Source organism: Equus quagga, chromosome 13 (assembly GCF_021613505.1).
Source record: "Equus quagga isolate Etosha38 chromosome 13, UCLA_HA_Equagga_1.0, whole genome shotgun sequence".
Taxonomy (NCBI): Eukaryota; Metazoa; Chordata; class Mammalia; order Perissodactyla; family Equidae; genus Equus; species Equus quagga.
Window position 1 is genome coordinate 87,440,157 of NC_060279.1, and position 25,971 is coordinate 87,466,127.

General features: G+C 46.4%; 1 protein-coding gene and 1 pseudogene across 1 annotated transcript; both read left to right on the forward strand.

The window, feature by feature from the left end:
* Positions 1 to 784: 784 nt before the first annotated feature.
* LOC124250318 (myeloid cell surface antigen CD33-like) lies at positions 785 to 4,754 on the forward strand (annotated as a pseudogene).
* Positions 4,755 to 8,355: 3,601 nt separating this feature from the next.
* LOC124251212 (myeloid cell surface antigen CD33-like) lies at positions 8,356 to 23,811 on the forward strand. Its single transcript, XM_046683800.1, has 7 exons — positions 8,356 to 8,441; positions 8,509 to 8,889; positions 9,097 to 9,375; positions 9,602 to 9,649; positions 17,666 to 17,762; positions 18,049 to 18,130; positions 23,338 to 23,811. The coding sequence occupies exons 1-7, from the start codon at positions 8,411 to 8,413 to the stop codon at positions 23,488 to 23,490; spliced, it is 1,071 nt and encodes a 356-aa protein (XP_046539756.1). The 5' UTR covers positions 8,356 to 8,410; the 3' UTR covers positions 23,491 to 23,811.
* Positions 23,812 to 25,971: the final 2,160 nt, after the last annotated feature.

Below are 25,971 nucleotides of genomic sequence, written 5' to 3' on the forward strand. Positions count from 1 at the left end.
AACAGCTGTTGATCTCGTTTGCTCAGTATTGGGTGTCAGATGCTCAGCCATCCCCATAACCCTCGGGTAGGAATCCCCCCTCATCCGTGGGGTGAATAAGAGATGATCAGAATGTCCTGGAGGGCCACGCCCTGAGCCACTCCCAGCCCTGTACCCACTAGATGCCAGTCCCACTGTCTTCTCAAGTGGTGACAATCAAATGTATCCAGACATCGCCTAATGTCCCCCGTTGGGGGGGAGGGTGGACAGGGCAGAAACTCCTGGTTAAGAACCACAGGTCTAGACCACATGGTGACTCTCGGGCCAGGTCAGGAAGTGACCACTACCCAGTGCAAACTGAGGGGCACCAACAGCACCTCAGCCTGGGCAGGAGCACTCAGAACACCCACCCATCCGTCTCTCACGCCGTGGAGGTCTCAGCGGCCCCTGCTGCCCCCTCACAGGCCAGGACCGGCCTCCACCGAGGTCCAGAGGCCTGGCGGGCAGGACCCACGGCCCAGGTCCAGGCTCTGGTGCTGGACAGAATCACTGGAGGTGGAGGCAGGACACGGGGCCTGCTCCTTGTCTGTTCCCTCTGGGTGGGTCTTGTGATCTCTTGGCTGTGGAACGTCCACCCGCTCTGTCCAGAGGGAAGACAAGATCTAACCAGCAGTTCCTCTTCTGTGAAAGACCAAGGTCACACGTTCCTCCCCAATTTCCTGTGGGTCTCCCCACAGCCCCCCTCCCACCCGCCGCATTCTCTTTTCAGACACAGGACGGATGCCCAGAACCCTCCGTCTCAGAGATGCTGCAGCTGCTGCTGCCCCCACTGTGGGCAGGTGAGTGGGCCGAGGGGAGAGGAGGCCAGTGGGGCAGGGGCTGTGGCTGACACTCATTTCCTCCAGGGTCCATAGCTCAGGATATGAAATTACAGCTGCAAGTTCAGCAGTCCGTGACGGTGCAGGAAGGTCTGTGTGCGCAGGTGCCCTGCACTCTCTTTCACCCCAAGAATAACTGGACTGAGTCTACTCAATCTCACGGCTACTGGTACCAGGAAGGGGCCAATATACACCAGGATGCACCTGTGGCCACAAACAGATCTTAAAGTGCTGGAGGAGACCCAGGGCCAATGCCACCTCCTCAGATATCCCTGGACCTACAACTGCTCCCTGGACATCAGAGATGCCAGGAGGAGGGACAATGGAAAATACCTTTTTTGAGTGGAGAGAGAAAGGCAAATATACAATTACAAATCTAAGCAGTTCTGTGTGCATGTGATGGGTAAGGAGTGGGCTCCAGGAGATACCACAGTGAAAGGCCTTGGGGGCCCCAGGGCAGGACTGGGATAAGACCCTCCTCCTGGGAGAGGTCAAGCGTGTCAGAGTCTAGAGGGAGGAGCTGATCAAGCCTGAGGCTTCTCTCAGAGCCACACCTCAGACCATCCCTCCTGATCCCCATGTCTCCCCATCTCCTCACCAGCCCTGACCCACACACCTCACATCCTCATCCCAGGGACCCTGGAGTCCAGGCACCCCAGGAACCTGACCTGCTCTGAGCCCTGGGCCTGTGAGCAGGGGCACACCCCCCATCTGCTCCTGCACATCAGCTGCCCTCACTGCCCTGGGTCCCAGGACCCCCTCTCCTCTGTGCTAACCCTCACCCCACGGCCCCAGGACCATGGCACCACCCTCACCTGTTAGGTGAAGTTCCCTGCAGCTGGTGTCACTGTGGAAAGAACCATCCAACTCAGTGTCACCTGTAAGTGCTGGGGCAGAGCGCTCGAGTCCATGAAGGTGGAGGGGGCAGGAGGACCAAGCTTGGGACACCTGGTGCTTTTGTCCTGGGGTCCTGGCTGAGTGGGGGACATAGAAGGACCCAAACCCTGTCCCTCCTGCATTTCTGTGTCTTTGCGGTGGGGGTTGCCTACACTTATCTCACCCCACCCTCCACACTGAAAGGGGAATCCCCTCTTCTTGTCCTAGGTGCTCCAAAGAACCCAGACATCAGTGTCTGTCTAGGGGATGACACAGGTAGGAAGGAACCTCTCCTGGGTTGTAGGGAACAGGGCCTCTTCCAGCTCAGGGCAGGGCCAGGTCCCAGCGACAGTCTGGACTCAACAAGGTGACCAGAGGCCCACTTGTGGTTGAATCCAGTGGTCCCTCCCATCCTCAGCCCCCATGGCCTCTGTGAGCAGCTGTCCCCAGTGTCCCCTCACTCCACTCAGACTTCTCCTCCCCACTTGGCTCCACTAGGAGAACAGGGCGACATTCGCATTGAAGAGCCCTTCTCTCAATGCCTCTTATCACCCTTCTCCTGATGACTCTTCCAGTCTCATCTTTTTATTTTTCCTAACAATTGTTTATTTAAATATTTTTTTATCAGGTAATATATTGGCCTGCCCTAAAATTCAAAGTGCACGGCAGAGTCTGTCCGCAGATGCCCAGTCCCCTCCCAGGAAGTGACCAATGTCCACAGGCTGCTCTGAGCCTTTTGGGTTTGTTCAACTAAAGATTCTTGGAGGTCCTTTGACATCAGTAGGACAGACTGTCCTCATTCTTCTCTGTGATGGTGCAGTCTTCCTTTGCGTGGGTGGATTCTGATTCTGTACACACCTTCTACTAGTGGAAAACCTTTGCATAAGTTTATTCTACCAACAGAAATGATGCAATCAGCAATCTTGTATCTCCTTTTACACGTATGTGTGTGTATTTCTGACTGTGGGATAAATTCTTAAAAGCAAAAGATCTGGATCACATGTTCTTTCTAATTTCGCATGATACGGCCAAGTTCTTCTCCATCAAGGATGGACAAGTTTACATTCCCAACTCTGACGGCTGAAAGTATGGGTTTTCAGCTACCCAGTGTGGGGTGAAACTGTTTGATCTTTGCCAGTATCAGGAGAAAACTGGCATCTCCATGTAGTTTTTTAGTTTTTTGTTTTTTGCTGAGGAAGATTGGCCCTGAGCGAACATCTGTTGCCAATCATCCTCTGTTTTCCATGTGTGTTGCTGCCACAGCATGGCCACTGAGGAGTGGTGTAGGTCTGTGCCCAAGAGCTGAACTCAGGCCACTGATGCGGAGCACGCAGAACTTAACCACTAGGCCACTGAGACTGGGCCCTGTATTTTTTTTTTTTTAAATCTATATGCATTATTTCATTGAGGAAAAATTCATATAAAATAAAATTCACAATGTGAGCCATTTTCATGTTTTCAACAGGTGGCTGTTAGTACATTCACAATGATGTCCAACCATCACAACTGTCTACTTCCATCCATCCAACATCTTCATCACCCCAAAGAGAAACCCTGTGCCATGAAGCAGTCACTCTCCACGCTCCCCTCCCCCAGCCTCTGCAACCACTACTCTACTTTCTGTTTCTATGCATTTGCCTATTCTGGACGTTTCATATAAATGGAATTTTACAAAATGTGGCCTTTCGTGTCTGGTTTCTTTCACTTCACAAAATGTTTTCAAGGTTGACCCACATAGAATGTATCAGTGATTTTTTTCTTTTTTGTTTGAGTAATATCACATTGTGTGGATGTACCAGACTTTGTTCACACATTGATCAGTCGATGGACATTTGGGTCATTTCCACTTTTCACCTGTTGTAGATAATGCTGCTGTGAACATTGGTTTACACGCTTTGGTTCAGACCTGCGTTTTCAGCTTTCTGGGACATTTACCTCCCTGGCAGTGGAATTGCCGGGTCAAATGGTAGTTTCTACATTTAATTTTTGAGGACTTGCCAGACTGTTTCCACAGTGGCACCTTCATTTCTCATTCCTACCAGCAACATACGAAGGTTCCAATTTCTCCACATTATTTCCAACATTGTTAGTTTTCTTTCAAAAGTATATGTGTCTAGGCTGCTGGTGGGTGTGCCACCCCTGGTCCCCTAGCGGTTCAGATCTGATGCTCTTACCACAGCCATCCAAGTTTATTTCCTGGTCAGGGGACCACACCACCCGACTTTCAGTTGTCACCCTGTGGTGGTGGTGTGGTGCTGTGATTCTGAAAGCTATAACAGCAGAGCCACCCACGCTGAACAGGTTTCAGAGAAGCTGTCAGACTACGACAGACTAGAAAGAAGGACCTGGTCCTTCACTTAAAATAATTGGCCATGAAAACCCTTTGAATAGCAGGGCAGCCTTGTCTGTGATAGCGCCAGAAGACAGGATGGCGCTAAAAACCAGGCAGAGTTTTGATTTGCATTTACACAATGACTAATGATCTTGTTAATTATTTCATGTACTTATTGACCGTTTGTATATCCTTTTTGGAGCATTTTTTTTCAAGTCCTTTGCCCGTCATTTAATTGGATTGCTTGTCTTTTCATTGTTGAGTTGTAAAAGTCCTTTATCTATGCTGGATACTACACCCTCTTCTGATCTATGATTTGCAAATATTTTCTCCATTAAATAAGGTTGGATTTTCACTTTGTCGATACAGTTAATTGATGCACAAAAGTTTGCCACTTTGATGAAGTCCAACTTATACAATGTTCTCTGTCCAACTGTGGGAGAGTCAGGTAGGGTGAGGCCCGGGCACAGGTGGTCCTGCATCCAGTGAAGCAGGAGGGCCTGGAGAAGCAACGTCCAGAGTCCTGCAGGAGCACAAGGACGCAGGATGTGGTGGAGCAGGTGGATCCATCCTCTTCCCGCTTTCCCACAGGGAGGTCAGGGCCCGTGGCAGAGGTTGTTCTGGCGGTCATTGGGGAAGCAGCTGTGAAGACCCTGCTCCTCCTCCTCTGCCTCATCTTCCTCATGTGAGCATTGTCCCAAGGGGAAGGGAAGGTGTGGGGAGCACAAGGGGAATGTGGCTGAGTCCAAGAGTCAATGCAGGAGGGGCCCAAATGGGTCAGGGGTGGGGCAGACAGGAGGCTGACATGGGGTGGGGGTGGGGAACCACACAGGCAGCTGTCATGCCCGCCCGCCAGATGTCCAGGATGGGAGGTACCTGTGTGCTCAAGACAGTCTGTGGGGCCACACCTGCCCTCTCCCACCTCAGTCACCCCTCCAGCCCCTGCACAGGGGACGGCGCGGGGGGGGGGGGGGGGGGGGGGGTGAATCTGTTCACAATCCTACCAGACTGAAAGACCCTGGTCTCTTCTCTCAGAATGAGGTCCTGCAGGAGGAAGGTGATGAGGCACATGGGGGCATGGAGGATACAAACACCATCCCAGTGCAATCCCTCAGGTGAGTGATTTGGGTGTCTCACAACCCAACATCTCACTGCACACCTCCCCCGGGATGGCCTCCAGGATTCCTCCACTTGACATGGCCAAAACTGAGCTACCACCTTCCTGCCCAAACCCATTTCTACCTGGGGTTCCCTCTCACACTGATGACACTGCGGCTCCAATCTCTGAGGCCACAACTGAAGTGTGGTTCTCCATTTTACATCCATCCTTTCCCCCCAATGCACCCATTGATAAGTTTTGTCCATCTGTCCTCTTACGTGTCTCATCTTGCTACCCGGCTCCGGCTCATCCTGACCTGGTTATTCCTGGGCCTCATCCTGGGTCTCAGAACCCACCTCACCTCCTGCCTCCATCTCTCTCCTCAATACAGGCCTCCAGACTGTGTGTCCAGAGACCATCCTTGTCCACATCCTGCACAGTAGGAACAGCTACGTGTCCTCTCCATGGCCAGAGACTGAGCTGCAAACACCACAGGCAGGATTCAAAGGCCTGGTATGGTATCTTCTCTGCTGGACTCTCCCGCAGATTCCTCCCTCTCCCTGCGTCTGGCAATGTCTCCACCTCCAGCCAGGCCAAGGCCACTGTGACTCTGACTTTGCATGTGCAGTTCCTTTTCCTGAAATACCCTTCCCTCCACCTTCCAGCCTCTCCAAGCCTCACTCATACCTCAGGCTCAGTCATAAAAGTACTGAGTGTGCATGTGTGTGTAATTCGTGTATGTTTCTGGGTAGAGTGACATTCAGTCATTTATTTATAGAGTCCTGAGCGAGTATTAATGAAGACCTACTATGTGCTAATATTACTGTAGATTCCGGGGATGTATCAGGGAGCACAGAACCCAAAATCTGTCATCAAGAAGCTGTCATTCTGGAGACAAGGACAGAAATAAACATAAATAAATAAGAAATAATATCAGAGCAAGTTGGATGGCAATATGTGTTTGGAGAAACATCGCGCATTGGAAGGAGCACATGACAACTTGGGGAAAATTTTCTACATCTGAGAGTGTGAGGAGTGATGCTGGAGCAAAGACTTATGACAATAAGAAGGCAGGTTCTGTGTTTGCCTGAGAGAAAATTATCCCAGGAAAACAACAAAGAGAGGACACCAGTGAAATAGTCTGAGGCAGAAGCACGCCTGGTGTGTTGGGTAAACAGGAGGAATAAGTTTGACAGCAGAGGGAGGTAAAGGGTGGGGGAGAAGCTGGGAGGATGGTGCAGACCACGTGCTGGTGCAGAGGCTGTGAGGCCCTGCAGGAAACGCAAGAATCTGGAAGCCATGGAGGATGTGATTGAACTTTCATTTTCACAGGATCCCCATGGAGCTCTGTTCAGAAAAGGCCAGAGTGGGTCCACAGCAGCAACTCGCAGACTGAGAGGGTATTGCTGAGTTCTTCAGGCAGCAGGTGATGGTGACTGGAACCAGGGAGGTGGGGTGGAGAGTGAGGGTTTATGTTTAGATGTATCACGAAGATGGAACTAACAGAGTTTTCTGATGGATGTGGGGAGTGAGGGAGAGAGAGGAGCAAGGATGATGCCCCAATGTTTCCCCTGAGCAGGTGGAAGGATGGAGCTGTGTTCACTGGAGGACGTCAGAGAGTAGGGTTTGGAAGGAAGATGTTTATTCTGAGAAGCCACTTGGTATCCAACTGTGGACAGTAGTGGGAGAGCTGTGTATGAACGTCTGGAGATCAGGAGTGGGGTCCAGGCTGGAGATGTTAAAACGTAGAGCCATGTAAATGATGACAACAGATGGGGCGAAAAGGGCCTGATGCACCCAGGGAAGAGAAGAACGCAAGGAAACACATTTGTCCTTGGTGATCCCAACTTAGCAGTTTTAATGGGGAGGCAGGAAAGGGATCCAGACTTGGTTGGAGAAAGTCCAGGAGAGAACTGGAGGAGGAGAAGTGGGAAGAGATTGTACAGACAACGCTTTGAGGAATATGGCTGCAAAGAGGTGCAAAGGAACGGGTCAATGAAGGAGAGCTTTTCTCCATTATTCTCTGTGTTCCCCCTGAAGACATCATCTGCCTGATTTCCCACCTGGATTAGCTTCCTGGGGCCATTGTCACAAATGAACACACACTCAGTGTCTAAAAAAACATATTCTCTCACTGCTTTGGAGGCCAGAAATCCACAGAGTGGAGACAATATTTTCCTTCCGGCCTTGTAAGTTCTCGATTGCATCCCTGTAACACCAGACCGACCTATTGACAAAAGAAATTGCGTACAAATATATTTAACGTACGTTAAATGTGGCACAGGAGCGTTCCTAAGGAAATGGAGACCAGTCCACACATCACTGAACAACACCATTCAGGGAAAAGAAGTTTCCTCTAAACTGGCCCCTAGAACATGTAGTCCCCCTTTTGTTTTACGTGAAGATGCACCATGGTTTTATTTTGAATATGCCAATGTAACTTCAAGAATTAACATACAAAAAGTAAAAGAAAGCTCCCAAACTCAAACTTTTAGAAAATATTGAGTATGCTTCCAGGACACACAGGCAACTGCCCAGTGACTGCAGCTCTGAATTCCAACAAGACTGAGTGTTTGGGAGGAAGTGACACTGCTGGGTGAGGAGCATCTCACAGGCATGAACCTAGTCTCCCTTCTTGTCTCCAGCCTCCCCACCAGAGATGCTCACTAAGTGTTTGGGGAATGAATGAATGAATAAAGGAATGAATGGATGTTTAGCTGTTGCCTTCACGTCACCTAGGATCCCCTTCTTTTCTGCTGTCCTGGATGCTTACAAAGACCCTAAAGAATCCTACACCTGGCACAACTGACCACCTGGGCCCTCGATGAGGCTGTGACCCTCCAGGGTCAAGCAGGAGCAACCAGCTCCCTGGTGTAAAAACAGTGCTCAGAAAAGCACCCCACACGGGAGGCCCTCAGAGACTCACCATCTCCCACTCCTTAGATATCATCAGAGGTCCTTGTGCAGACTCTGGTGCTGGAGGGAAGCCCCAAGATGGGGAGAGGACACGGGATCTGCTCCTTGTTTACTGCCCTCTGGGTGGTCTCGGGGTCTCTGGGCCTTGGAGTGTCTGCCCACTCTGTGCAGAGGGTGGATGAGCTCAAGCCTCTGGTTCTTTGTTTGAATCGCAGAGGTCACATGCTCCTCTGCAGCTTCCTGTGGGTCTCGCAACAGTGCCGGCTGCCACTCATCTTCCCCTTCTCATTTCAGACATAGGCAAAAAGCGCAGAAACCTCCATCTCAGAGATGCTGCTGCTGCTGCCCCTGCTGTGGGCAGGTGAGTGGATTGAAGGGAGAGGGCGTGGGCAAAGCAAGGTCTGTGGCTGACCCTCCTTTCCTGGCAGGGTCCCTGGCTCGGTATGACGGATACCTACTGGAAGTGCAGGAATCCGTGACTGTGCAGGAGGGCATGTGCGTCTCTGTGCCCTGCACCATCTACTATCCCCAGTACTCCTGGACTGACTCTGCCCCAGCTCATGGCTACTGGTTCCGGGTAGGGGCTGATACCAACCGGGATGCTCCAGTGGCCACAAATGACCCAGTTCGTAAAGCACAGGAGGAGACCCAGGGCCGCTTCCAACTCCTTGGGGACCCCCGGACCTACAACTGCTCCCTGGACATCAGAGACGCCAGGAGGAGCGATGCTGGAAAATACTTTTTTTGGGTGGAGAGAGGAAGGGGAAAAAGGGCTTCCAGATTGAATTATCTCACTGTGCATGTGACGGGTAAGGATCGGGCTCCAGGAAATGCCACAGGGGAAGGCCATGGGGATCAAGGGGCAGGGCTGAGATGGGATTCCGCGCCTGGGAGTGGTTGGGGGTGCAGTGTGTCAGGGCTCAGAGGGAGGAGCTGGACCAAAGCCTGAGGCATCTCTCAGGGCTGCACCTCAGATCCTCCCTCCTAATCCCCGTGTCTCCCCATCTCCTCACTAGCCCTGACCAACACACCCCACATCCTCATCCCGGGAACCCTGGAATCCGGTCACCCCAGGAACCTGACCTGTTCTGTGCCCTGGGCCTGTGAGCGGGGCACACCCCCCATCTTCTCCTGGACATCAGCTGCCCTCACCTCCCTGGGTCCCAGGACCCACCTCTCCTCAGTGCTCACCCTCACCCCACGGCCCCAGGACCATGGCACCAACCTCACCTGTCAGGTGAAGTTCCCTGAGGCTGGTGTGACTGTGGAAACGACCATCCAGCTCAACGTCACCTGTGAGTGCTTGGTCAGAATGGCCGGGTCGCTGAAGGTCTGAAGGGGGCAGGAGGGCCAGGCTGGGGACACTTGCTTCATTTGTCCAGGGGACCTAGCTGAGTGGGGGACCTAGAAGGATAGAAGCCCGGCTTTACTGTGTTCCTGTGGCTGCAGGGTGTGTGGGACACCTATACTTATCTCACCCCTTCTCCCCACTGAAGGAGGAATCCTCTTTTCTCCTCCCAGGTCCTCCAGAGAACCCAGAAATCAGTGCCTGCCTAGGGGATGGCACAGGTAGGAAGGAGCCCCCTTCCATGGGACATTGACTGGAGTGGGGTCTCTGCCCAGTCGAGTCAGGGCTGGACTTCCAGAGCTCAGATAGTGGGGCTGGAGTGGGAGGCTGCGGTTAGACATGAGAAGCCTCCTCAGGCCTCTTCCTCCAATATCCGCCAACACTGATCTTGCCCGGATGACCCACAACTTCCTCCCTGCCCATGCTAAATGTGCTCTTTATCTCCTCTAGTCATTGAAGGCCTTAGGGGGATTTTGAGCAGACTTTATTTTTCAGAGCCGTTTTAGGTGCACAGCAAATTTGAGAGGAAGTCAGAGAGATTTCCTCTATACCCACTGCGTGTTCCCACCATGCACAGCCTCCCCACTAGCAACATCCCCACCAGGGGGTACCTTTGTTACAACCCTTGAATCGACACTGACACGTCATTATCATCCAAAGTTGATAGTTGACCTTAGGGTTTACTCTTTTTTTTAATTTTATTTTATTGCAGTAACATTGGATTATAACATTATATAGCTTTCAAATGTACATCACAATATATTTCGAATTCTGTGTAGACTACATCATGCTCACCACCCAAAAACTAGTTATGGTCCATCCCCTCACATGTGAGCCTAATCACCACTTCTGCCCTCCCCCCTCCCCCCTTCCGCTATGGTAACCATCAATCCAATCTCCGTTGTTATGTGTTTGTTTGTCGTTGTTTTTACCTTCTACTTATGAGTGATATCATACAGTATTTGACTTTCTCCCTCTGACTTATTTCACTTCACATAATACCCTCAAGGTCCATCCATGTTGTCAAAAATGGCCGGATTTCGTCATTTCTTATGGCTGAGTAGTAGTCCATCGTGTATAAATACCACATCTTCTTTATCCATTCGTCCCTTGATGGACACCTAGGTTGCTTCCAAGTCTTGGCTATTGTGTATAATGCTGCAATCAACATAGGGGTGCAAGTATCTTTATGCATTTGTATTTTCAAGTTCTTTGGGTAAATACCCAGCAGTGGGTTAGCATACTCCATACTGCTTTCCATAGTGCTTGCACCAGTTGCACTCCCACCAGCAGTGTACGAGGGTGCCCTTCTCTCCACATCCTCTCCAACACTTGTTTCCTGTCTTGTTAATTATAGCCATTCTGACCGGAGTGAGGTGATACCTCATTGTAGTTTTGATTTGCATTTTCCTGACAGCTAATGATGTTGAGCATCTCTTCATGTGCCTGTTGGCCATCCATATATCTTCTTTGTCCATATCTTTTGCCCATTTTTTAATTGGGTTGTTGGTTTTTTTGTTGAGATGTATGAATTCTTTGTATTTTTTTGATATTAACCCCTTATCTGATATGTGGTTTGCAAATATCTTCTCCCAATTGTTAGGTTGTCTTTTCGTTTTGTTGATGGTTTCCTTTCCTGTGCAGAAGCTTTTTAGTTTTATGTAGTTCCATTTGTTCATTTTTTCTTTTGTTTCCCCTGCCCAGTCAGACATGGTACTTGAAAATATGCTGCTAAGACCGATGTCAAAGAGCATATTGCCTATGCTTTTTTCTACAAGTTTCATGGTTTTGGGTCTTACATTCAAGTCTTTAATCCATTTTGAGTTGATTTCTGTGCATGGTGTAAGGTAATGGTCTAATTTCATTCTTTTGCACGTGGCTGTCTAGTTTTCCCAACACCAATTATTGAAGAGACTCTCCTTTCTCCATCATATGCTCTTGGCTCCCTTGTCGAATACTAGCTGTCCATAAATGTGTGGGTTTCTTTCTGGGCTCTCGATTCTGTTCCATTGATCTGTGTGTCTGTTTTTGTGCCAGTACCATGCTGTTTTGGTTACTATGTCTTTGTAGTATATTTTGAAATCAGGGAGTGTGATACCTCAAGCTTTGTTCTTTTTTCTCAAGAATCCTTTGGCTATTTGAGGTCTTTTGTTGTTCCATATAAATTTTAGGATTCTTTGTTCTATTTCTGTGAAAAAATGCTGTTGGAACTTTGATAGGTATTGCATTGAATCTGTAGATTGCTTTAGGAAGTATGGAGATTTTAACGATGTTAATTCTTCCAATCCAGGAGCATGGAATATCTTTCCATTTCTTTGTGTACTCTTCAATTTCTTTCAACGTTTTATAGTTTTCAGTGTACAGATCTTTCAATTCTTTGGTTAAGTTTATTCCTAGGTATTTTATTCTTTTTGCTGCAATTGTAAATGAGATTGTATTCTTAATTTCTCTTTCTGTTACTTCGTCAGTGTATAGAAACGCAATAGATTTTTGTATATTGATTTTGTATCCTGCGACTTGACTGTATTCATTTATTATTTCTGACAGATTTTTAGTGGATTCTTTAGAGTTTTCTATATATAAATCATGTCATCTGCAATGAGTGACAGTTTCACTTCTTTTCTAATATGGATCCCTTTTATTTCTTTTTCTTGCCTAATTGCTCTGGCTAGGACTTCCAATACTATGTTAAATAAGAGTGATGACCGTGGGCATCCTTGTCTGGTTCCTGTTCTTAAAGGGATAGCTTTCAGTTTTTCTCCATTGAGAATGATATTTGCTGTGGGTTTGTCATATATGGCCTTTATTATGTTAAGGTATTTTCCTTCTATACCCATTTTATTTAGAGTTTTTATCATAAAAGGATACTATATCTTGTCACATGCTTTCTCTGCATCTATTGAGATGATCATGTGATTTTTATTCTTCATTTTGTTAATGTGGTGTATCACATTGATAGATTTGCAGATGTTCAACCATCCCTGCGTCCCTGGAATGGAACCCACTTGATCATGATGTGCGATCTTTTTAATGTATTGTTGTATTCAATTTGCTAGTATTTTGTCGAGGATTTTTGCATTGATGTTCATCAGTGATATTGGCTTGTAATTTTCTTTTTTTGTGTTGTCCTTGTCTGGTTTTGATATCGGGATAATGTTGGCTTCATAGAATGAGTAAGGAAACTTCCTCTCCTCTTCAATTTTTGGAACAGTTTGAGAAGGATAAATATTACGTCTTCTTTGAATGTTTGGTAGAATTCACCAGGGAAGCCATCTTGTCCTGGACTTTTATCTTTTGGGAGGTTTTTGATTGCTGTTTCAATCTCCTTACTGGTGATTGGTCTATTCAAATTTTCTACTTCTCCTTGGTCCAGTTTTGGAAGGTTGTATGTTTCTAAGAATTTATCCATTACTTCTAGATTATCCAATTTGTTGGCATCTAGCTTTTCATAGTATTCTCTTATTGTCTTTTGTATTTCTGAGGTGTCCCCTGTAATTTCTCCTCTTTCATTTCTGATTTTATTTATTTGAACCTTCTCTCTTTTTTCTTGGTGAGTATAGCTATGGGTTTGTCAGTTTTGTTTATCTTTGCAAAGAACCAGATCTTGGTCTCATTAATTTTTTCTATTTTTTTTAGTCTCTATTTTGTTTATTTCTACTCTGATTTTTATTATTTCCTTCCTTCTGCTGATTTTGGGCTTTGTTTGTTCTTTTTCCAGTACCTTTAGATGTACTTTTAGGTTGTTTATTGGGATTTTTCTTGTTTGTTGAGGTAGGCCTGAATTGCTATAAACTTCCCTCTTAGAACCACTTTTGCTGTATCCCATAGATTTTGGCATGTCGTATTGTCATTTTCATTTGTCTCCAGGAATTTTATGTTTTCTCCTTTGGTGTAAGTGGAGTGTTAAAGTCCCCTAATATTACTGTGTTACTGTCTATTTCTCCTTTTATGTCTGTTAATAATTGCTTTATATATTTAGGTGCTCCTATGTTGGGTGTGTAGATATTTACAAGTGTTATATTTTCTTGTTGGATTGTTCCCTTTATCATTATGTAGTGCCCATCTTTGTCTCTTGTTACAGTTTTTGTTTTAAAGTCTATTTTGTCTGATATAAGTGTTGCTACCCCTGCTTTCTTTTCTTTGCCATTTGCATGGAGTATCTTTTTCCATCCTTTCACTTTCAGTTTGTGAGTATCTTTAGGTCTGAAGCATGTCTCTTGTATGCAACATATATATGGGTCTTATTTCCTTATCCAATTGGCCACCCTATGCCTTTTGATTGGAGAATTCGGTCTATTGACATTTAAAGTAGCTATTGATAAATATGTATTTATTTCCATTTTGTTACTTATTTTTTTCTGGATGTTTTTGTAGTTCTTCTCTGTTCTTTCTTTTTCTCTTGCTCTCTTCCCTTGTGGTTTGATGGCTTTCTTTAGTAATATGTTTGATTTCTTTTGTCTTACTTATTTGCTTACTTATTATAGGTTTCTGATTTGTGATGACTGTGAGGAACCTATATACTATTCTATGTATATGACAGTCTATATCGAGTTGATAGATTCTTTAGCTTGACCTCTTTCTAAAGGCTCTACTTTTTCACTCCCCTCCTCCCACGTTTTATGTTTTTGAAATCATATGTAATCTCTTGTTTTGTGTGTGTCTATGCATTACCCTCTTGTCATTGAAATGGGTAATTTTAGTACATTTGTCTTTTAAACCTCATCTTATCTTCACAGGTTGTTGATCTGCTACATTTACTATATTTTTACCTTTACCAGTGATTTTATTGCCAGGTTTTTTTTTGGGGGGGGTGGTTATTTTTTTGATAATTTTTTTATCCCTATTTGTGGTCATTGCTTTCCCACTTAAATAAGTCCCTTCAGCATTTCTTGTAGAAATGCTTGGTTTCTTGGTGATAAACTGCTTTAATTTTTGCTTGTCTGGGAAGCTTTTTATCTCTCCTTCCAATGTGAATGACAACCTTGATGGATAGAGTATTCTTGGCTGTAGGTTTTTTCCTTTTAGCACTTTAAATACATCATGCCATTCTCTTCTCGCCTATAGGGCTTCAACTGAGAAGTCTGCTGATAGCCTTATGGGCTTTCCTTTGTATGTCACTTGTTGCCTTTCTCTTGCTGCTTTTAGGATTCTCTCTTTATCTTTAATTTTGGACATTTTAATTATAATATGTCTTTGTGTGGGCCTCTTTGGTCTTATCTTGTTTGGAGCTCTCTGTGCTTCCTGTACTTGAGTGTCTGTTTCCTTCCTTAGATTAGGAAAATTTGCATCTATTATTTCTCCAAATAAATTTTCTGCCCCTTTGTCTCTCTCTTCTCCTTATTTTTTTTCTTTTCTGCTTTATCTCCCCAACTGCCCCCACCCTGTACATAGTTGTATATCTTAGTTGCAGGTCCTTCTAGTTGTGTCTTCTCCTTCTTGTACACCTATAATACAAATGTTAGTATGCTTGATAGTGTCCCAGAGTTCCCTTAGACTGTTCTCGTTCTGTCTAGTTCTTTTTTCTGTTCTGCTTCCGTGATTTCCTCTAGTCTTTCATCTAGCTCACTGATCCATTCTTCTGTATCCTCTACTCTGCTATTGAGTCCCTCTAGTGAATTTTTCATTTCCAGTATTGTGTTCTTCATTTCTGATTGGTTCTTTTTTATATTTTCCAGTTCTTTGTTGATGAGCTCACTGTGTTCATCCAGTCTTCTCCTAATATCTGTGAGCATCCTTATGAGATTTTGTTTGAACTCTTTGTTGGGTAGGTCACTTATTTCTGTTTCATTGAGTCCTTTTTCTGGGGTTTTGTCCTATTCCCTTGCTTGGAATGCGTTCCTTTGTCTCCTCATTATGACTCTTTCTCTTTGCTTATTTCTATGTATTAGGTGAGTTGGCTATGTCTCCTGATCTTGGAGAAGTGGCCTTATGTAAGAGATGCATTTTGAGGCCCAGCAGTGTGCTTCCCTCTCATCACCAGTCCAAAAGATCCAGGAGTGACCCATTTGTGGGCTACTTGTGTCCTTCTGCTGTGGCAGGGCTGCTCTTAATGCAGGTACCCAGGGAGTCTAGTCTTTCCTTCCCTGGCCAGCTGTTTGTAACTCCAGTTTGGGGAGCCTCAGCACTGTTGGCTATAAGGTCTAACGGCACACTCCTGTTACAGTTTTCCTGTTAATTGAGTAGGTACCCAGTGTAGCTGATTGCTAGGCTCAGGGGCTTACAGTTGCTATAGGCCTCAGGCCTACAAGGCTGTTATCAGTTCTCTTAGGAATACAGCTGAGTGGGGCTGGCCCTATGCACCGAGCACTCAGTTGTTTCAGGCTTTGGAAGGTGGGGCTGATTATTTTTATGGCTATTTGTGAAGCACAGGTCTTCTGCTGCTGATAAGCCGCAACCCCCTCAGGACCACACACACTGTCAATACATTCCTGGTCCGTGCACACTTCCCAACCCCCTGGAGCATACCCCAATGCCCCACTGCAGAGGCTCCCACCTCTCAACCAATGCCTCCCACAGTTCACCTGGTCCTCATATACGCCCTGCCCCACAGAGGCATCCACCCTTGCCTGCCTGTAGAGGATCAAGGCAACCAGTCAACTCAGGCTGACAAGTAGCCTGAGGGCTTGCTGTTGGGTGGGGTGGGTCCCTAGGGTGGTCTGCCTGCCCAGGCTGAACTAGATTAAATCTGTGCTCTAGTGGGTGTGGCAGCCCTCTGGGCTATCAGGCCAAGGGAAGAGCCTCAATGGTGTCAGCCCGGGTCTGAGTCAGCACTCCTGGACCAGGTCAGAACAATGGCCCCCACCAATGTCTCAGTCTCTGGAGAAGTCTCTCCTCTCACCAACATGCCCCAGAGCCCACTAGGTGAGTCTCTTTTCTCAAAAAAGAGACTCTCTCTTTTCTCAAAGGACTGTCAGCCTTCTCCCTGGTGATTTTAGGTTGCTGAGAAAAGTGAGTTTGTGTGTGGGCCCTTTAAGACACGGCTCTTTTCGGCTTTTGTGGGATAGCTTTTCTGGGGGTATCCCCACTGCAGTTAATAGCCAGCGAAGCCAGATAGTAATCCCCTCATCTCAGTTGTGCTGAGTCTGAAGGATATTTATAGCGGTGTTGGCCCCTGCTCCAGACCTTACTCCTCCAGGGAGGGCTGCGTACCTTAGGGTGGCTTCTGTCTGGCCATCTGAGAAACTCTGCTGCTCCCAAAGGGGACTTTTGTCTCTCCAGCAGGAATTTCTGCCCCTTCCACCTTAGTCAGGACTTGTTGTGGGGGTTCTTTTTATCCAGTTTTCAGTTTTCTATCCAGGGTAATTTTTCCAAAAATAGTTGTAACCTGGTTGTGTTCGTGGGAGGAGATGAGTTCAGAGTCTTCTTACACTGTCATCTTGACAAGATTCCAGGGTTTACTCTTGGTATTGTACATTCTATGGGTTTTGACAAAGGTAAAATGACAAATTCATCTTTACAGTCTCATACAGAGTAGTTTCAAAGCCTCCAAAATCTCTTTGGGCCCTTTTTTCACTGTCAATCTCCTGCCCTCACCCTGACCTCTCTCTGGAGCTCAGCTCCCCCCACTGCTCTATTCCCATGGGTGATGGATCTGGTCCCCTCACTGGACAGTGAGTCCCATTGGGGCTTTCTCATCAGTGCCCATCCAACTGTTGACAGGTGATGCCCAGAGGCACAACAACTCTCACCCTAGATGTTGGGTTCCCAAGAGACACAGCCAGGCAGGGCCAGGAGAGATGTCTGGGTCTGACCTGAGAATCCAGCTTCGACCCCCTTCTGGAGGCATGAAAGACACCTCTGATCCTAAGAAATGGGACCCATGGAGGACAGGAGAGGAGATTCAGACACCCTTCCTGGAAGTAAAGAAGGATATAGACTTTCAGCAACCCATAGGGCTCTATGTGTGTGTGTCTCTTTCTCTGGAATGACCTCAAAGCCCAGAGCCTCACGCTTCTGCTGCAGTGAGGTTTGGGGGCTGTTGCAGGGAGACACTGGATGAAGAAAAATCTGGGTCCTAAAAGAGATGGAGCTTGTTGGACAGCAGTGTGGGGCTGGACAGGAGGTGTCATGTGGAACATATCCTTTTGGAGAAAGCTGAGATCCTGTGATGGGTGGGAGAACCCAGAGGCAGAACCCTGGATGGGAGGGGAGGGGCGCCCCTCTCTACATGCTGAAGAGGAGAGGACACAAGTCAGCTCATCAGGATTGGAGTTCACCCCAATCTCTCTTGTCTGCAGGGGAACCAGGAACCAGGGCAGGATTGATTCAGGGGATCGTTGGGGGAGCTGGTGTCACTGCACTGCTAGCTCTCTGCATCTACCTCATCTTTGTCATGTGAGCTGGGTTGAGTGTGGGTCAAGACGTGGAGAGGAGGGACCTGGAGGAGTTGTGGGGGCTCAGAACAAGGGCGGGGTGTAGGGTGGTGGTGAGAATCCAGCTGCTAGCCCCTGAGCCAGGCATGAGTGTGCTCCTAGCCCTGGTTCAGGATGTCCAGGAGCATGGGAGGTGGTCTTGTTATGAAGGCTCCTGGGCTCACCCTGCCCTCGATTAACCTACCTTAGTCATTCACTCAAGCTTCAAAAGAGTGACCTGTGTCAGAGACCCTGATGTCTCCCATCAGAGTGAAGACCTGCCAGAAGAAAGTGGCCAGGACAACAGTGGGCGTGGATGACATCCACTCTGCCATGGGACCAGCTTCCCTGGTGAGTGATGTGGGAGTCCTAGCATACACTCTGTCGAACACGTTTCTCCAGGGTGGCCCACAGCCACACTCCATTAAACATGTCAAGAAATAAGCTCATCACCTCCTGCTTGTTTGAAAATGTAGGTTTTATTATTACGGTTATGGGCTGCATAACAACATTTCAATTGGCAACGAACTGTAAAAACAGCGGTGGTCCCGTAATATCAGTACCATATAGCCTAGGTGTGTAGTAAGCTATACCATCTAGATTTGTGTAAGCACACTCTATGGTGTTCACACAATGATGAAATCACCTAAGGATGCATTTCTCAGAACATATCCATTGTTGTTAAGCAATGTGTGACTGTTCAGGTATGTGAGGCCAATAGATGGAAAGACAGTTGTTAATAATAGTTCTCAAGAGGAGGGGGAAATGCCACACCACACAGGGCCACGGAAGTAAATACCAGTGTTGGTCAGGAAGCGTAGGGAGGGAGGAGGAAAAGTGGGCAGAAGCATTTATTGTGGTTTCCGGGGGAAAGGCAAGCTGAGGCAGGGTAAGCAGGTCTAGGACTGGCTAGTTTGAATAATTTCATCAGGCTCTGGGCTGTAGGGGCTGTCCCTCATTGTATGGTAACTGACCCTTGCTGATTAGGGCAGGATTATGGTCTGGAGTGTAAGATTTGATACAGGAAGTGATTGGGGTGTGAGCTTTGGGCTGGTTGGTTTGCAATATGAAAGGCAAGCTTGCAGGCAAGTCCTTTCCTATCTCTAGAAGTTCACTAGTGCTCGCAGGGGAAATTCCAAGTTTAGAAGGCCTGATACATCAAAAATCAGCAACACATGGTTAATACATGCCCAAACATACTTCTCCTGCTCGGCTCTCCATCTCACCGGTGGCACTCTTGTCCCTGATACCTAACCAGAGACCTGGCTTTGTCCCACCCCAGTCCTCTATCAACACTTCCTGCACCCATATACTGCAAAGCTTGTCTGTGCTTCTTCTGAATGTAACTTAATGCAACTGCTCCCTTTGAGCTGAATGTCCCTCGTAGTCTTTATCCTGCACAGCCCACCTATCTCTCCTCCCAAGCAGATTAGCATTACCTCCATGATGAAATGCACTGCTTCTCCACACTACCAAAAGATGAGCATCCAAACAACTTGGTCTGGCATTTGGGGCAGGAAAACAAAAGTCACCTTCAGGCCTTCGCTCCTCTCACACTGGCCTGCTCACTCACCTCAAGCAAGTAAAATTCTTGCATCCCAGGAGCATTGCTCGGCTATCCTCTCCTTCTCACATGCCCTGATCAGCCTGTCCTACTCCTGCTCATCTTTTAGCTCTGAATTTCATTCATTTATTTATTTAACTCTGATTAATGTTGACACTGCTGTGGGTTTTTGAGCACATGGTCAGCAGTCACCTGTGCATTCATCTACTCCTTCAACTGCTATCTTCCACTTGTTGATTGTTCTGAGGGCTTGGGTAATATCTGTATTTTTGCAAGTACGTGTGCTACAAATAAAAAATGTCCATGCTGTCAATGACTTATACTTTGGTGGTAGGGAGATGAAAATAATGAACCAATGAGTATCGAAAATGTACATAATATGAGTGCTCTGGAGGGAAATGAAATGGACAAATGGGGAGGGACAGTCCTGGGGCTGGAGTCTCTGAGGAAACACCTGCAGAATGTGAAGAATCTGGTGTGAGCCCTGAGAGAGGATCGCTGAGGGCTCTAAACAAATGGAGTAGTAAGTACTGGGGCTCTGAGGCTGGGGCATGTCTGATGTGTTGGAGAAACAACAAGTAAAACAGTGTTCCTAAATCAGAGTTCTGTGGGGGTGGTGAGTGGCTAATGGTGGAGAAGGAATGAGGATGGAGAGGCACGGAGGCTGCGAATATCGCTGGATCCTGCAGTTCACCACGTTACTTAGGTATTTTGAGAAGAATGATGGATTCTGTATGTGCCTCCTTTACTACTCACACAGGACACTGCACTTCTGGTGTCTGACACTTCTGACATCAGATGTGTGGGGTTTTTCCCCACACCAAGCAATTCTCTGTGACACCAGCTGAGCACCCTACAACTTAACTCAACTCTGACACTATCTGCTTAGACATAGCATCAGATTCCACAGGTCAAGGGTACAGTCCCCACAAGACTGTCCCCCTCCCCACCTCGGACATTAATCTGAAATCCAACTTGTCACCTGTGCTTCTGACCAACTGGCTAGAAATGGAAGATTCCCATGACTCCCTGGCTGGGTTAAATTAATTTGCTAGAGTGGCTCACAGAATTCAGGAAAACTGTTTACCTCCTGTAAACCAGCTTACTACAAAAGGATGTGATAAAGGACACTGATGAACATCCAGATGAAGAGATGCATAGAGCAAGGCAAATGAGAAGGAGCGAGGAGGTTCCCTGCCCTCTCCAGGAGCATCCCTCTGTCAGTACCCCCATGTATTCACCAAGCTGGAAGCTCCTTGAACCTCATACTATTGGAACTTTTTGGAGACGTCATCATGTAGACATGATAGAGTATTAACACCATTTCCAGCCTCTCTTCCCTTTCTGGAGGGTAGATGATGGGGCTGAAAGTTCCAATGTCCTAACCATGATTTGGACTTTACAGTGACCAACCATATCCAGGAGCATTTGCAGTCACCTCATTAGAACAAAAGACACTTTTATCACCCCGGACATTACAAGGGATTTATTATCAGGAAACGGGGTCAACAACCAAATGTTAAAACAGGAACTTGGGGAAGATATATTCTATTATCACAGACATGAACTGACACTCATTTTCTTGAGCTCACTCCGGCTGCTGTGTTCAGAGATCCTGTAGCAAGATAGGGTAGAAGAGAGGAGACTAGATATGGAAGACACTCAGATAGTCTTGGCAAGAGATGATACAGACTGTATTATTTTGCTTGGGGCTGCATAGCAAGCTTCCATCGACTGGGTTGCTAAACTATCGAGATTATTTTCTCACTGTTCTGAAGGTTGGAAGTCCAAGATCGAGGTGCCAGCAGGGTTGGTGTCTCTTGATAACTCTCTCCTTGTTTTATAGGTGGTTACCTTCTTGCTGTGTCCTCACATGATCTTTTCTCTGCACACACACATCCTTAGTGTCTCTTCTTCTCCTTCTTCTATGGATATAAGTCATTTGGGGCCTTACCCTACTGCCCTCATTTAAACTTAATTATCACTTTAAAGTCCCTGTGTCCATATACAGTCACACTGGATGGTAGGGCTTCAACATATGAATTTGAGGGTATACAATTCAGTCTATAAGACAGACTTAGTCCAGGGTAACAATGATGGATGTCAAAGATTACTCCATAGATGTCACAGATAGTCATTTGTGTCAAAGATTATGCCATGGATTTCCATAGGTAGCCATAGACAGCCACAGAGGTCAAGGATGTCCATAAATGTTTGTAGACATCAAAGATGACTCCAACGTGGTCGCCTGGTGCAACTTCAAGAATTAAATTGCCAATTCCTGAAATTGAAAATTTTTCAGGACAAGTATATTTCAAGAGGGTATCAAATTTTGTTTTGGTTGCTATAAGTTTAAGGTAACTCTGAAATGCCCAAGTGAAGATGACAAAGAGTTGGCAAAAGTTTGGAGCTCAGGAGAGACATCCATGTGGGAGACAGAGTTTTGGGATTCCTCCACATCGAGGTCTGATAGTGGATGAAATGAGAAAGGAGAGAAGACGCCCATGGCCGGAGACCTGGGACACTCCAGCATTTAGAGTCAGGGAGATAAAGTGGAAACAACAAGAAGACCATTGAGGAAGAACAAATGACCATGAGAGTGTAGGGTTGCATCCTAGTGGCCAAGGGGAGATAGAGGTTCAAGAAGGAGAGAGTGATCATTGGTTTCAAATGCTAATAAGTCCAATAGGATAGGTTCTGTGAAATGGCTATTTAAATTTAGGTAAGTGGTATCATAGCTGATCATGACAAAAGCAAATCTGGTAGCCTGGTAAAGGCAGATATCTTGATTGGAGTGAGTTCAAGAGAGAATGGGAGGAGAAGAAGTGGAAAGACTCTTGAGAAATGTTGCAGTAAATCTAGATCTGAGAAATGAGTCTGCAGAAGAAAAGATTGTACTCCTAAATCCCATGGAACTTCCTGCGTGAGAGCACTGTCTTTTGTTTTAATGAAGTGACTCTTGGCTGGCTCCTAGAAGGGGATTTTCATCCCTGACTCCACTCTCTATATACTGGAGAGGGGGTGTAAATGTAGTTAAAAATTGATCATGCATATTTGGGGAAACCTCCATAAAAATCTCAAAACTATAGGGTTTAGGGATCTTCCAAGTTGCTGAACATATGGAGGTGCTGGGAGGGTGATGTGCTCAGAGAGAGCATGGCAGTTCCACACCTCTTCCCACCTACTTTGTCCTATGCATCTCCTCCATCTGGATGTTCATCTGTGTCCTTTATCATATATTTTTATAATAAGCTGTTACACAATTGGTAAACTGTTTTCCTGAATTCTCTGAGTCACTCTAGTAAATTAATTGAACCCAAGGTGTGGGCCATGGGAAACTCCAATTTATAGTAGGTTGGTCAGAAGCACAAGTGACGGCCTAGACTTGAAATTGGCCTCTGCACATGGTGGGAATCTTGTAGAACTGAGCCCTTAACCTGTGGGTCTGATGCTATCTCCAAGTAGATAGTGTCAGAATTGAGTTCAGTTGTACGACTCCAAGCTGGTGTCACAGAGAATTCCTTGTTTGGGTGGGAGAAAGGCCACACATCTGGCATAAGAAGAGTTGTGAATTTGGTAGTAGTGTGAGAGTAAAGGACAGACACACAGGAGGAGAAGCAGATTTTCATAAACACTTTCCTGGGTATCCCGTGCCCGGCACATATGAGAACTCAGAAAAACCGTGTTCAGTAGCTGTGTAACTTTAGGAAGTATCTAACTTTTCTGAGACTTAATTTCTTTCTGTGTAAAATAATAGTATTTTCTACATGGGTCTGTGTGAGTGTTCAGTAGAATTGAAAGCAACCAATAAGTACTATATTTTCTGGATTTGTTGTTGTTATATATTTATGGGATCTTAAGAAATGTTTGATGAAAGACTGGAATACGGAATAAATGTCATCTCAGAATCAAATTCACTTCATGGACCCTCTCTGACTTTCCCTGCCCCTCCCTCAGTGCTCTACTCTGATGCCCTTCTTTTCTCTCCACACAGGGTCACCAGCAAGGGTCCAAGTTAGACAGTCCTGCTGACACTACAAATGATACAGGGATGGTCTCTGCCTTTGAGGTGGAGCATGAGCTGCATTATGCTTCCATCAGCTTTAACAGAGTGAATCCTCAGGAGGGCACCCACAGGACCCAGTGAGGAACCAACCAGAGCTCAGTGTCAGCCAGAGCATCCATATCCTTTAGAGGAAGGGGGACCCAAAGGGTGGTTTTTGGAAACTTAACATCTCCATAGGCAGTGGGTTTATAAACTATGGTATGTGATTTTCCTGCTGTACTGGAACTACGTTAGGCTTTGCAATCAGAGAGACCTGGAATTGAATCCATGCCTTTTTATTAATAGTAGAACATCAGCCAAGCCACCTTACTCTTCTATGTCTTGGTTTCTTGCTTTGTGAAATAAGAAGTCCTAACTCATAGAGTTGCTGTGAGGATTAAATAAAAGTACTTATGGAAAACACCCAGCAGAAGTCCTGATACATTATGAGCTTTTGGTGCAGCTTGGTTCCTTTTCCCTTGAACAGAAAGGCCCCAGTAACATTTCACCCAGAGGCTGGGTATGCTTTGTCCTAGACACCACATCAGCCACATGTCAGTTCACTCTCAACTCAAAGCCCTCCGGATCTCTGCCCTGGCTTGACCTCCAGTATCATCTCTCTCCACTTGTGAGTCTTCTTTTTCCATCTTGCCTGCCTCCTACTGGTCCTGATATAGGCAAAGTCAGATATTAGCATTTAGAAAATTTCCTAAAACTCAAAGCTGACTGCAGTCAAAATACTTCTCTAGCTCCTGAGCTCAAAAGAATAATTTACAATCTTCTAAACTTGACATTCTAAGACAGGGGTCAGGAAATTTATTTTTGTAAAGGGTCAGATAGCAAATATTTTTGTCTTTGCAAGCTATATGGTCTCTGTTGCAACTATTCAACTCCATGTTTGTAGCACAAAAGCAGTCATGGACAATCTGCAAGTGAATTAACATGGCTGCATTCCAACAAAATTTCATATACAAAATCAGGCAGCCCATGGGATGTGTGTTTCTGACCTCTAACTAGGTTGTTCTTAATCTTACTCTACTTCACCATTGCCACATCCTAAGCCATCAATCCCTCAAGTCATTCTCTAAGTACCCACATTTGGTGCCTTCCTTACTGTCGTTGTGCAGACACATCACTCCTCCAGGAAGGCCCATCACCATGTCATCATCTGGCTAACACCTTATTCTTCAGTATGAGCTCAGAAATAGATGTCAGGATTGAGAAGGCGGAGGGAAGCAGGAGCTCATAATCCTTCTCCTAAAATAGTTAACGTTTTAACTTTAACAAAAATAAATTTAAACAAAAATACCCTACAATTCACTAGCAGCACCCAAAGCATGACAGAGACAAAGCACTACGCTATAAGTTCATAAAGTGGTCCTTAATTAAACAAAATGAAAATTCTGGTGCAGTGTAAAAATTACCTGATTTGTAGTCTCCAAAATTCCCTACATCCAGAAGGGACAGTTGAGTCAGACTTATGTTTATGATACTGTCAGAGTACGTAATATGGGTCAACCCCTCTGTTGAAAATTGATGGTTACACTTACAATCCAGACAAGATGTCATTGACACACGGTTCCCTGCTTCTCCCCTCTGTTCACAACTATAAACCCTGTAAACGGTGCAAGAGACAACCAAAGAGAATTCTGGAAGGTGATAAGAAGAAGGTGAACTGGTTTTGGACCCCAAGAGTAGAGGAACAATGCAGAGACAGGACATCTCGATTCCCCACTCAACAGAGTAAGGGCACTCAGACTCACCATTTCCCAGATCCAGACCAAGAGACATGAGGCAGCAAAGAAGGCTCATTGCTCTCCTGGATGAAAAGGGAGCTTTTCTGACAATATCAGGTGAGTCCAATGCCACCAACAAGGAGGATTGATTGCAGCCAGAAACAAGTGTCCAGGAAGCACTTACCTTCCCTGTAAGGCCTGAGACTATCCTCTCCTGCTGAGAGGTACTGGGGCGAGTGGACAGAACCGGAGAAAGGAATCCAGGCATAGTGTCTGATATTCCTGACCTTGACTCTCAGTTTTCTCCTTTGTCAAATGTGAAGACCAGCCTCCTCACTTTCAGAGCTCTTGTTTTGTTTTGTTTGGTGAGGCTGGCATGAAGCAATCTCTTTGAAGGAAGAGTACAGAGGCCAGTAAACAGCATTAGCAAGATCATCCCCTTACCCTGTGGCTCAGCCAGGTGGGGCAGACAGACATCATCCACAGGAGAAACTATGCTCAAGAGTAATCAGGAAAGGTGGGAAAAGGAGCAGAGAGAGGAGACCAGCACCAGGTACTCCTGATGCTCTGCTCCTCTCCTGGATTTATCCATCCCCATATATTTACCCTCCTGGACGCAAAGTTGGCTCAGGCCCTTCTGCAGAGCTGGGAGTTAAGTACCTGAGCTCAAATCCCACTCTGCTTCAGCACCACGAACAGCGCCAGTTCCCTACTTGGGACTCCCCAGGGGCCAGAGTGTCTCCTGGTGGATGGAGACCTTAGGCAAGTCCCCAGTGTAGAGTGGGAGGAGCCTGTGGAAGGGCCTGGTAACATCCCAGGTCAACGATGCTGGTCAGGAGTGTGCCAG

Coding starts and splice junctions, on each gene's coding strand:
- LOC124251212 (XM_046683800.1), top strand. CDS start 8,411: ATGCTGCTGCTGCTGCCCCTGCTGTGGGCAG. Junction 9,376..9,601: donor CATCCAGCTCAACGTCACCT/GTGAGTGCTTGG, acceptor TTCTCCTCCCAG/GTCCTCCAGAGAACCCAGAA. Junction 9,650..17,665: donor CTGCCTAGGGGATGGCACAG/GTAGGAAGGAGC, acceptor TCTTGTCTGCAG/GGGAACCAGGAACCAGGGCA.